General features: G+C 44.9%; 1 protein-coding gene across 1 annotated transcript in view; it reads left to right on the top strand.

Annotated features, from left to right (window-relative positions):
- The window catches only part of Dock3 (dedicator of cytokinesis 3), a 589,868-nt gene that overhangs the window by 566,461 nt on the left and 10,856 nt on the right, over positions 1–12,551 (top strand). Inside the window, exons 39-48 of the mRNA XM_071614941.1 lie at positions 1,674–1,778; positions 2,770–2,911; positions 4,158–4,324; positions 4,477–4,563; positions 5,491–5,670; positions 6,306–6,389; positions 6,500–6,616; positions 8,990–9,111; positions 10,284–10,422; positions 10,932–11,079. Coding sequence (XP_071471042.1) covers positions 1,674–1,778; positions 2,770–2,911; positions 4,158–4,324; positions 4,477–4,563; positions 5,491–5,670; positions 6,306–6,389; positions 6,500–6,616; positions 8,990–9,111; positions 10,284–10,422; positions 10,932–11,079 — 1,291 coding nt within the window. The remainder of the gene's footprint in view (positions 1–1,673; positions 1,779–2,769; positions 2,912–4,157; positions 4,325–4,476; positions 4,564–5,490; positions 5,671–6,305; positions 6,390–6,499; positions 6,617–8,989; positions 9,112–10,283; positions 10,423–10,931; positions 11,080–12,551) is intronic.

Genomic DNA, 12,551 nt, shown 5'->3' with positions numbered 1-12,551 from the left:
CAAAAGGAGGTACCTAGACTTTCCTGAAATAAGTTTCTGAGTGAGGCATAAGGACCTTGATTTAGTGCTCTGGGCAGTACAGGAGAAGTAGAGGCTATGATGATACCCTCAAAATACTTGCAGTCTGACTGGGAAACCAGAACACACACCAGACAAATGATGTTGTGATCTGGCCCACTTAAGGGCCACTGGTACTCAGGAAAGGGAGAGGCCAGTATAGGCTCAATAGGGTGGGAGTTTTAAGGAGGGGGTGTCAGCTCAACTGTATGAAGAAGCTTTTCCTGAAATGTTTTTGTTGGAGGATGCTTCATCTAAAAACTTTATTATAAGAGCTTCCCCATTTAACTTATCAGTTTTGTATACTGTCCTTGCTCCCTTCTTTGAAGCAAAGTATTCAAAAAGAAACTCAGATGTCCTATGGACTTTGAAGGTCTGCACCAAGTTTTTCCTGGTTGCAGGTGCTGGGTTCTGAATCCTAACAGCCACTGATTTCACCAGCAAAAAGAGGTCAACAGTCCTCAGCTTACTCTTCCCTGTACCCTCACCCTTGTGGCTAACTCTCCTCTATTCCCTGGTCCAGATGGAGTTTGGGCATGGTTCCCCAGAAGTAACTTCTTGACTGATTTTTGAAGGTCACTGCTCCATGGCAGGCTGGCTTGATTGAATTCAGGAGAATTGTCTTCCCAATCAAAGTTGGCTTCTAATGTAAAATCAAGTCAGCCAAGACAAAAAAAAAAAAAAACAACTTACCAACCTTGATAATGCTATCACAAACTTTTCAAGTTTAAATTTCCTAAACTGGAAGCAGTGCCAGGGATTCTGGCAACTGAGCCTTCCTCACTATTGTTAGCATCTTTAGTTAGATGATAGATGAACAAGAATGGATGGAATTTGAATAATGTGAACAAATGATACTGAGAATTGTTGGTAGGCAGCTATAAGCAACCCCCATCAGGTGTCAGCTGGTATAGTATCAATCAAAACCAGAAATTCTTAGGCAGAAAAAGTCCATATTAAATATGTGCCCCTCAATTGGGTGTAATGGTACATCTTATAATCCCAGCTACTCAAGAGGATGAGTCAGGAGGATCAAAAATTCAAGGCCAGCCTACTCTTTTTGAGATACTTGGGATTAAATCCAGGGGCATTCCACCACTGAGTTAAATACCCAGTGGGGAGTTACTTTATTATTTTCCTGCCTCAACCCCCTGATTTGCTGAGATTACAAGTGTGTGCCACTGCATCCAGTTCAAAATTAAAAAAAAAAATTAAAGGATTGGCAATGTAGGTCAGTGGTATAGCACTTGCCTAGCATGCACAGGGCCCAGGTTTAATCCTCAGTACTAAAGAAAAAAAAAGTGTGCCACTCAAGTCTTCACGGGACCATGGGGCTAAGCCCACACCCTGGGAGGACATTCAGAGCAGCTTCACAGGGCTGCAGTAGACAGACCTGTCTCCATCCCACCATCAGAAGGCAATGAAGAAGGAGGACTTCCTCTTCCATGAAGCAACCCCCTGGAGACAGGTTGGCTAGGGCTCAGTTCCTTCTCACCTAGATTGGGCTACCATAATTCCTTTCCAGAAGACAGTGTCCAGTTGGGCCTAGGAGACCTTACTTTGGACACCAAAAGCAGTCAAGCCAACCTGAAAGCAATCACCCTTCTTTTTTACAGAAAATGGAGGCTAGCTACTATGACAACATTATGGAGCAGCAACGCCTGGAGCCTGAATTCTTTCGAGTCGGCTTCTATGGCCGGAAGTTTCCTTTTTTTCTTCGGGTAAGTCCATTCAGGTAGTGATAAGAACTTATGTTATACACATAGTTCAATTAAAACTTGTATTCTTTCTTTTCCTTTTTGCCTATTCTACTGGATATTTCTTTCTAAAGAACTGACTGGTTAACAGAAGGCATTTGGCTTTATCTGACTGGACTGGCTGCCACCTTCAACTCTGTTTTCATATGCTATATTATTATGTAGCTACCAAAAAGGCCTGCCTCTTGGGGTTTGTCATCAAAGATAGTGGTTTTTCCTCTTGGCTACACAGTACCTCATACAGCTAGGATAGAGAACAGTTGGTTTGAAAGAACACAGAGGATGGTCCACTTCGTTCCTGGCCTGTGGGAACTGCTGAGCATTAAGTTTAGATATGGAAGCCTGTTCTAGGCAGCCAATTCTCTGACCCAATCATAGTAACGCTTTCTCTCCACTATTTCCTAGAAGGCTGAGCTGGAATTTAAACAGAGTTGAAGAAATGACTGAGCACAGACCTAGTAACAGCAGTTGAACAGTTATCATAGTCTTATTTTAGTGAATTTTTTAAATATTTATTTTATTTTTTTTAGTTGTAGGTAAATACAATATCTTTGCTTCATTTTTAAGTGGTGCTGAGGATCGAACCCAGAGCCTCACATGTGCTAGGCAAGCACTCTACCACTGAGCCCAGTGAAGTGTTTTTTTTTTTTTTTAAGTAGAATTTAATCTTTATTTATAGGACACTGTAAGATATGAAATTCCACATAGGAAAAGAACTCACTGCTGCCTGTACCCACCCCAAGGGCTGCCACACCACAACACAATTCTCCCTTCATCTGTCCCTCTACCTCCTCCACCATTATTTCCCTTAGGATATGAACTGAGTGTTGTCCCCACAGAACCTAGTACAGAGGGGGTTCCTAGGATGCATTTGTAAGATGAGTAACTACTGACTCCTGTTTGGAGTTTGGGGGCTCCAGGCAAGACACAGAATGTGCTCTCATGTGTTTGACAGAACAAAGAATATGTATGCCGTGGCCACGACTACGAGAGGCTGGAGGCCTTCCAGCAAAGGATGCTCAGTGAGTTCCCGCAAGCCGTTGCCATGCAGCATCCCAACCATCCAGATGATGCCATCCTACAATGTGATGCCCAGTGTATCTTTTGACACTTGGTAGGGGGAGGAGGGCTAGGGTCCTGGGAGGTGAGACCCATCCAGTCAGCCTGCCCCTCTACCATGTGAATGGCTTCCAATCTTACTTAGATCATCCAGTCCTAAATCTGTGTGTGTCCTCATCACTGAACCCTTACTTAATATGACACTTTTGCTTCACAGAAGAGTAGCATACCCTTAATTATGTGTGGTCATCAGCAGGGCGTTAAGGGGATGCTTCTCAGTCTTGTGACTACCAGTACCTTAGTCCCCATTCTACGTTCTGAGGGGCCTGCCCAGGTAGCAAGTTACTATGCAGAGTGATTGGGGTCCCACCAGGGCTTTTATCACAGGGATACCATATCTGTTATATGTCCTACTCCCATTCCACTTACCTGGGTAATATTATTGCCCCAGGTCTTTGTCAGTTTGAGTGGAACAAAGTACTAGAGATGTAGAGAAGGGGAAAATATAGGGAGTTCCTGTGTTTTGGTAGCCCTTAGAAGTCTCATTCCAAACATTGGCTGGCCTTTCACCACCCACTGAGCTGAACAGCTTCCTTACATGACAGTCACCATGACTGTGGAAAACTTGTTCCAGAATGGGGAGGGCAAGCAGAATCCCACTTTTCTCTCCATAAAGACTCCAGACAGTATTTTATTGAAAAGCTGTTCTGTAATAAATAGTTTTCTTGGGTCCTTACAACCTTCTCTTACTCCCATGAGGTGGGTATGTGTTCTCCTAACTCTTTCCCATCTTTTTTTTTTTTTTGTGTGTGTGTGTGTGATGCTAGGGATTGAACCCAGGGCACTTACCACTAAGCCACACCCCCAGTCCTTTTTATTTTTTATTTTGAAATAGGGTCTTGCAAAGTTGTTGAGGTTAGCCTCGAACTCCCAAGTAGCTGGGATTATAGGTGTGCCCATCACATGGGCTCCCTTTTTTCTTAAAGGGGCAGCAGAGAATACTTAACTCTTGCTATCTCACATTTGCCACAGGATTGACCTGGGGGTCAATTCACCAAGTGCTCATGAGGTTCAATGAAAGAGCAGGGAGGGAAAGAAGGCAGAAAGATAGATTTATCTAACTGTATATGGGTTTAATCTGCCCCTTGAAATGATACTGCCTCCACCACTGCTGCCAGGAGATGATGCTGCCTGGGCCTTCTGTCCTTTGACAATATGACAGAGGTGAACCACTCAAGTCTGTCTCTTTGACAAGTCTGGATTTTCCCTTAACTTCATGCCCAGACTTGCAGATCTATGCAGTGACACCCATTCCAGAATATGTGGATGTTCTGCAGATGGATAGGGTCCCAGATCGTGTCAAGAGCTTCTATCGCGTCAACAATGTGAGGAAGTTCCGGTACGACAGGCCTTTCCACAAAGGCCCAAAGGACAAGGAGAATGAATTCAAGGTGAACAAACTAGGAAAGCAGTGGCAGTATTTATAGCAGATCCAGGGGAAAGCCCCATTTTCTTGGCAACTCACCACTGTTGCATCCCTCATGTAGGTAGGGAATGGCAAGCCTTGCCCAACTGCCTAAACCTGTCTGTACCCTTCCTACAGAGCCTGTGGATTGAGCGCACCACGCTGACCCTGACCCACAGCTTGCCTGGCATCTCTCGGTGGTTTGAAGTAGAGAGGAGGGAACTGGTGAGATTTGCCTCTGATGGGCCTGAGCTTCACAGTTACTTCTTCAGCCCTGGCTCTGTGGAGCTTCCTCTAAGGATTGAAGAAAGAAAGAACTTTGTCCACCTATCTGGTCTTTGCTCCCCCAGGTCAATCCTGTGCTGGGAGCTTTGTGTACCTTCTCTCATCTAAACCACACATTATCCCTCAGAGCAAGTATTTTTAACTTCCCAGTTTACGAATGAGAAAACCATTCTCTGAGGTTCAGGAGGCCAGAGCTCTCTGATTTCAGAATTAGTGCTCTTCACTGCCACAGCCCATCTTTTAACTGAGGCTGTTAATTCAGGAAACCAGTGAGGGGCAATGGGGGATTGAGAAAAGACAGGCCCACATAGAAAAAGCTGAAGCCAGGTGGGACATCACCCTCGATGGAGGATGATGACCCAGAGCTAGTACAGCACATTTATTATATTGGTTTCATCAAAAGGTTATTTGTGGGAAAGTTTCAGCAAAGCAAGCAATCTGAAGGATGCAGTACTGGCAAGACATTAGGGTTATCTTGTTATGCTCAGAATTCTCTATCCCTGGAAGTTGGTACCTGAGCTCAAGTCCTGACTGATATAGCTCTGCACTTTTGCACAGAGCCTCTTCAGTGTCACCAGAGCAACTGAGCCATCTTGACCTGTACCTTTGCACAGGAAGTTCCAGCGCAAATGCAGCCATGAGGTGATCAGAAACCATGGTTCAAGTCACCACTTGCTATACTTCACTACTTGCTATACTTCCAAGTATCTATAAATCAAAAGATAACAGTAGAAAGGACCCAGGGAGTCCCAAGTTCACAGGATCAAGGAAGGGGAATCAGCATCACAGGTCATGGATCCCTACTCTCAGGTACATGATGAGGGATTATTGTAATTCTTGGAAGGACATTGTGCTGTGTGCCCCCAGGTGGAAGTAAGCCCTTTGGAAAATGCCATCCAGGTGGTTGAGAATAAGAACCAAGAGCTTCGGGCCTTGATCAGCCAGTATCAGCACAAACAGGTACACGGCAACATCAACCTACTCAGCATGTGCCTGAATGGCGTTATCGATGCAGCTGTCAATGGAGGCATTGCACGCTACCAGGAGGTAAGCTGGGGCCCTACACCAAACCCACACAGGCAGCCTGACTGAGAAGGCAGTTTTCAGGCTTCTCTTCTCAAGATTGCAGAGTCCTTAGGAAGCCTTCCCAGCTAGCCCTCTCCTGGCTCAACAAACTTGGGATGGTTCAGAACGAGGCTATAACCTCCTGGAAACTCTGTTTCCGTGGCAAAGCTCTCTGGTGGAGAGCCTTTTTACCATTTTTATTTCCTGAGCTCTGACAGATGGATAATCTGTCTGATTTGGAAGAATGTTAAGTGGCCTCCCAAGGGAATACCAGAAGCCAACCCTTCATGAAAAGTGAAATGTAAGATGGCTAAGAGGCTAGCCCCCACTTCTGGACCCACCAGTCCTACCTGTCCTAACCAAGCCATCCAGGTTCCATGAGGATCTAGGGCCAGCATTCAGGCTCAGATAACTTAGCCATCTCCAGTCCTTCTCAGGCAGAAAAACACATCTCTGATTGCCAGAGTTTTCAACAGGCTAGGTTGGAGGTTCTGATATATATACCTGTGAGGTGGCAGCCTGGCTACCTTTTAGGACACCTTTGGAGTCAGGCCTCTGGGGCCCCATCTAGGTAGTAGTCCTGGGAAGTCTTCCTGACCTGGCCTTTGACTTCACAGGCCTTTTTTGATAAAGATTATATTACCAAGCACCCAGGAGACGCTGAGAAGATCACCCAACTCAAGGAGCTCATGCAGGAGCAGGTATGGCTTACAGAACTTAGAGGCCTACAGCTGGTGGGAAGGGCCAGGCACTGTAAGATGACTGAGGTTCTCCCTGCTTAACAGAAAGACCTTGTTTGACACCCTCATAGGTTCATATCCTTGGAGTTGGTCTAGCTGTTCATGAGAAGTTTGTGCACCCAGAAATGCGGCCTTTACACAAGAAGCTGATTGATCAGTTCCAGATGATGCGGGCCAGTCTCTACCATGTAAGCTGATCCCTGGCCTGCCCCTTCTTCAGTAGAACCAGGTGCCATATCCTCTAGACCTGTGCCACAGCCAAAGAAATATGGAGGGAGGTTGAAAGAGGATAGGAGGGAGAAGCTGTCTCCACCTCAGAGGGGCAGGAGGCAGGGATGAGTGCTATATCCAGGGCAAGGATGCTCAGAATCCTCTCACTCACTCAATCCCATAGAGTCAGTTTCAAAGGCAAATAATCTTTTTCATTGCACTGTGCTGGTGGATAGAAGTTTCCATATGCAGAGGAAAAGAGCTAACATATATGGCCCACATGTACTGATCTCTTTAGAAATGTTTTCCTTCCAAGAACCTGAAGAGTTAAGGCATGGCCTGAATCAGCCCTCTCTCCAAAACTTTCTTCTCCTCTCTCCCTTCCTATCTTCATCTTCTTTCTCCATCTCCCTTTCCCTTTCTTTTCTTCCCTCCTTACTCTATCTAGACCTTCCAACTTCCAATCCCAACTTCCTCTATGATGTCGAGTGATCCAGACTCACATCAGAGAAAGGCTTTGGCACCCAGCGCTTTCATGCTGGCTGCTTTTAGAGAAGCCAGACAGGTTCTAGGGCTAGACCAGGACCCAGAAGTTCTCCCTAATTCTGTCTTGGCTCCTCAGCCTCCGTAGCAAGGTTTGGCCCATGGACTGACATACAGAGGGAGGACATGTATTCCAGGACTAGTTTTCCTTGGCTGGTCTTTTGGAGAATCCTTGCTGCTATAAATAGGGTTCAGGTGTCTCTGAATTCCCTGTTCACATCATACCCTCACCCCATTCTCAGTCATGGATCTGACTCTAGAGAGGCCTCCTGCCTGGTTCCCATATCTCAAGGGATATAATCCCAATTACCTGCTATCTGCCTCCCAAGCAAAGCTCTCTTAATATCTAAGACCACCAAGTAGAAGTATGATGGAGGCGACTAGGTAGAGATATTAGATGCTGGGCCGGGCTGTCATGGATAAGAAATGCCACTTTAAGGGTGACTCCTGGCTACAGGAGTCACTGGGGAAAGTTGGACCACTCAGACTCAATGGGCTTGACTAGCTTGGAATTATCCTGCTTTGTTCTTAGCTGCTGCAATTTGTCACTTTAGTATCTCCAGTGTACTAGTACAGGCCTCAGTCTATTTCTGTGTAAATATGGGCAGCATGAAAGGTAAAAATAAGCTTGTCATAGTTTAGAAGGTAAGCACACTTTCCAAAGGAAAACCTAGAGTGCCTATAATTTCTCCTTCCTGTTAGGATTCTCTCATCGTGTTACAATGTGAAACACTAAGAGAATTAATGTTTCCCCTAAAATTGGGGTATCCATTTAAAGAACTTTAGTAGAGTCACTGTATCTGATGGGTATTCCATCACCACTCATTACACTGTCTCCTGCCAGCTTAGCTGGTCTCTGCTGTTTGCAGATTTCCCCATCTAGATGAGAGCCTGGCCATGGTAGGGTGAGGTTCTCTGCCACATGGGCAGGTAGGTCACCACAGTAAAGAGTACAAAATGTTTGCACACACTCATCAAGGTTTAAAGTGTGCAAATGTGAAGGTGTACTCTTGGGCTGCAGAAGCACATTTCAGCCCTATGTATACTTTGAAAGAAGAATGTGGGAAACCTGCTACTTCTTCAGACTGAGCTCAGAAACATCCTCAGTGGACTTAGAGCCCTTGTCCACCATAAATTTAGGACTTAAGAAAATCTAAAAAGTTGTGCTTTGTTTCATAAAGTAGCAAATAGAGACACAGACCAATATGCTATCACCCAAGAGGGTTTGAGATTAGAGGTTTCTACAAGAAATCTACACAATTAGTAAGAATTTAATTATGCTAAAATAGAATTATTTTTGCTTTTCAATTACTTACATCAGGACTTTGTTTTCTGTTTCCCAATAGACTGTGTCACGGTCAGCTTAACTCATGTCACTAAGAGCTAGTCATTTAGCAATCTAATAAAACCCAGCCCTAATCCTTATAAAATGCATTCCCACTGACTGATAACTGATAATAAATTCTTCTTCTCCTTCCCAGCCTTTTTTCTACTTACTCTGTACTTAAAAAAAATATTTTTAAAAGGCCATTAACACAATCCTATGAGCAAACTAACTTCAGCCTATTCCAGATGAGCTTCTCTGAGTGGGGTCAGCGTAGGGTTTCATGACCTCTGGTCTGGGTCTCAGTGCAGTTGGGGACATAAAGTTTAGTCATAAAGGAATCACTGCCCAAAAGAAGTCAGCAGTACACTATAAGATTATTTTTGTTTCTTTTACATTTTTGACTACCAGCCAGCTCTTCCCCACTACCCCATATTTATTTATTTATTCTTTATTCTCTGAAACATCATTCATTTCTCAACAGGAGTTTCCAGGTTTGGATAAGCTAAGTCCTGCATGTTCAGGCACTAGCACCCCACGGGGAAATGTTCTGGCATCCCATAGCCCCATGAGTCCTGAGAACATGAAGATGACCCATCGTCACAGGTACGGCCTTAGGACTGGGGTGGGTTCCCTCCAGAGAGGTAAGTCTGGAAGATGAGCATCAGAGGAAAGGAGTTCCAGAGAGTGCTTTCATTCCCTCGTACACACATACACACACACACACACACACACACACACACTCTCACACAGCCCTGACACGGCTCCTGCCACAGGATCTGCATTCTGTACCCAACCAGTTACTTCCCTGGGTGATAGAAACATATAACTGCTATTGTAGAAACCCAGAGGAGGAGGCATCAGGGAAAGTCTTAAAGGATGATTAGAAGCTCATTAGGCAGAAAAAAAATGGGGTGGCTCAAGTGCAGTATTCAAAAGTGTGGAAGGGGGCTAACTCCCAACTCTGAATGGGATTTGTTCATGCAGGCTTTTGGCTTGATCCCAAGGGGAATAAGAATCATAGGTTGTTTTAAGGAAGAAGATAACATGGTGATGTGTACATTGAAGGTGTGACTGCCCAGAAGTCAGAAGTTCAGGCCTGACTCTGCTCAACTGAGGATATTCAGATTCCCTAAGGAAGGAAAGCCAGGTTTGGGAGAAGAGGTCAGAGAAAGGAGTCTCTCACTTAGATTTGTTTTCCATGGTGAACAGCAACATGGCCGACTGAGCACTATGTAAATGAGAAGGAACAAATGAATGAAGGGCTTCCTGGTATTGATAGAGGAAATGTATTGGCAAGCCTATGGCCACAGGTATGGAAAGAAGCCCACAGATAGTTCACAGCCATCTATTTTGATAGCTTCCCAATTCAAAGAAGACAACTCTAACCTAGAAGCAGGGATAGTCACTGACTTAGACTAACATCCCACAGCAAGGGAGAGATAGGATTTTTGACTTGATTCCATTTCTCTCTCTTTAATTCTTCCTTAAAAACCACTAATGTCATCAGACCCAGTAGTTGTAAACCATTTAACTCTAAATAGAGGTTATGCCAGCCCCATAGGCCTTCCCGGACCAGGGGCTCCCGAGCAGCAGAGTGGGGCTTAGGATTATTCCAGGCCTCAGATGGGTGTGAACATTGGCTCTGGAACTGCCCCAAACCAGTGGTGGCCAAGGCTGACGATGCCCATTTCACACATTCCTCCACTGCCCCTACCACCCAGCATATTTTCTCAGCCATAGCCTGATTCCTCCCTATTTCCCACTCTTGCTCACAGCCCCATGAACTTGATGGGCACAGGCCGCCATTCATCATCCTCTCTCTCCTCACATGCGTCTAGCGAAGCAGGAAACATGGTGATGATGGGTGACAGCTCCATGGGCGACGCTCCTGAAGATCTGTACCACCACATGCAGGTACTAGAGCTATCCAAGGAGAATGGGCAGGATATGCCTATAGGACTCACCTTTCTATTTGGGGGTCTGATCTGAGGGCTGGCAACCCTGCTTAATTCTCTAACTCAATTCAGTACACCTATCTTCAGAGCTAGCAAATTGCCTTCTTTCTACATACCATTCCAAGTCTCAGTTCCTAGGCCTTATTTCCCAAGAAAACCAGCTTCAGTATTGGATGCTTTCACAAATCCCATGGGGAAAGATCCTCTGCCAGATTGTTCTCCTGCTTCTTACTGATAGCCAAGTCCTGCACACCAGATGAGCACAATAGTAGTAACTCAGCAGCCCTGCTACACATAGGTGGTATGGCAATCCCTAGTGTCAGCCATCAGACTGACCTCCATCAGGGCCAAGGGTACAGCAGGTGGCACTGGGCCTGGTTATTCAGGGTATAAAAGAACCAACTCTCTGTCAGCCCTACAGTCCTGGTTATTCAGAACTCTATCATGCTGATTTTTCTCCCTTTGCAGCTCACATATCCCAACCCCAGGTACCAGGGCTCAGTCACCAACGTCTCTGTTCTGTCCTCGTCCCAGGCAAGCCCTTCATCCTCCAGCCTGAGTTCTACTCACTCAGCACCCTCCCAGATGATTACCTCTGCCCCTTCCAGCACCCGAGGTAAGGATGGCAAGGTGCTGCTTACAGAAGGAAGAGGAGAGGGTTTCATGGGCCCCACTCATCCTTCTTTTGCCAGTGACTGTCTGAAATTGTACCTGTGACTTAGAGAATGCTCATGTGTGCTTACAGCACCAAGGAGTGAAGGGCTTCTGCCTCCAAATCTGTTTCTCCATCTCGCTTTAGACCATGCCACTGGGTAGCCAGAATTGAAACCCTCTCAGTAAAAGGACCCAGCCTAGGAGAAAGCTCAGTTCTTTCTCACTGAAATGTTTGCAAGAATAAAGATCAAAGTCAAGGCAAAAAATGGGTATTTTGTCTTGAGGAATCAAGCAAGATGAAAAAATATGAAGAGTCAAATTAAAAGGCTAAAATTGACAGTGGAAAATGTTATTCTAAAACAGTAATAACCACCAAAAGAACTTTCTCCACTTGGGAAGGGCTTAATCAGGAGAGATGGCTTTGTAAAAACCTAGTATCTTTGCCAATTATTGCTTGATTTCTTATTCAGTTGAATAAATATTGTTTTTCACAGTTTGATCCTAGTTTCTGCAGTGAAAGTTGATTCTGTCCTTTTAGAAAGAAACATTTGCATTGATATGGCCATCAACTATAGTATATAATGGTCTAGTGATTCTCAGGGGTGACTATACAAGATAGTGACAGTGGTCTAAGATTACAAGCAAGTGAATGGCTATAGCTTCCAGGCTTGGGGGGGGGGGTCTTGTTGTTTTTCTCATTATTGTGAATACAAATAAAAATAGCACAAACTTAAGACATGGAAGGTCATTAATAAGGAAAGAATCTCTCCAAAGCACACAAACCTATGAGGCACACAATAGGAAAGATAGAGGGAATTTAACATGTGTGGCATAGTAAAAAGATGTAGTGGAATTGGGAAAAGCCTTATCAAAGTGGAGAGAAGGGAAATAAAGTTATAATAGGGCACTTGCAGACTTCCTTCTGAAGCATCCAGTCCAACCCCTCATCCCTGTGGGGAAACAGGTCCAGTGAGAGAAAAGCTGAATTTGGAGTACAGGTCTTTACACTTACCAGCCTTTAGTCTCATGCCTATTGCCTTGGACTATGTGATCCAAACAAGGGGAGCTAGCATTTGGAAGCATACCTCCCTAGTGTTAAGCAAGACAAATAAACCAACAAATTGGTACATATTGATGATTTGTCAGATTGTGAAGGCTACAGACATAGAGAAGGAACAGTGATTTGTGTTAAAAAGACACAATGGCTGGGGTTATATCAGTGGAAGAGTACTTTCCTAGCATGTGTGAGACACTGGGTTCAATTTCTCAACACCACATATAAATAAAGTAAAGGTTCATTGACAATTAAAATATATATTTTATACACACACACACACACACACACACACACATATTTTAAAAAGAAGAAGACAGGGGCTGGGGATGTGGCTCAAGCGGTAGCGCGCTCGCCTGGCATGCGTGCGGCCCGGGTTC

This window comes from Marmota flaviventris, chromosome 8 (genome assembly GCF_047511675.1).
Source record: "Marmota flaviventris isolate mMarFla1 chromosome 8, mMarFla1.hap1, whole genome shotgun sequence".
Taxonomy (NCBI): domain Eukaryota; kingdom Metazoa; phylum Chordata; class Mammalia; order Rodentia; family Sciuridae; genus Marmota; species Marmota flaviventris.
Note: the sequence above shows the minus strand (reverse complement) of the source record. Positions and strands in the feature narration are given on the sequence as shown.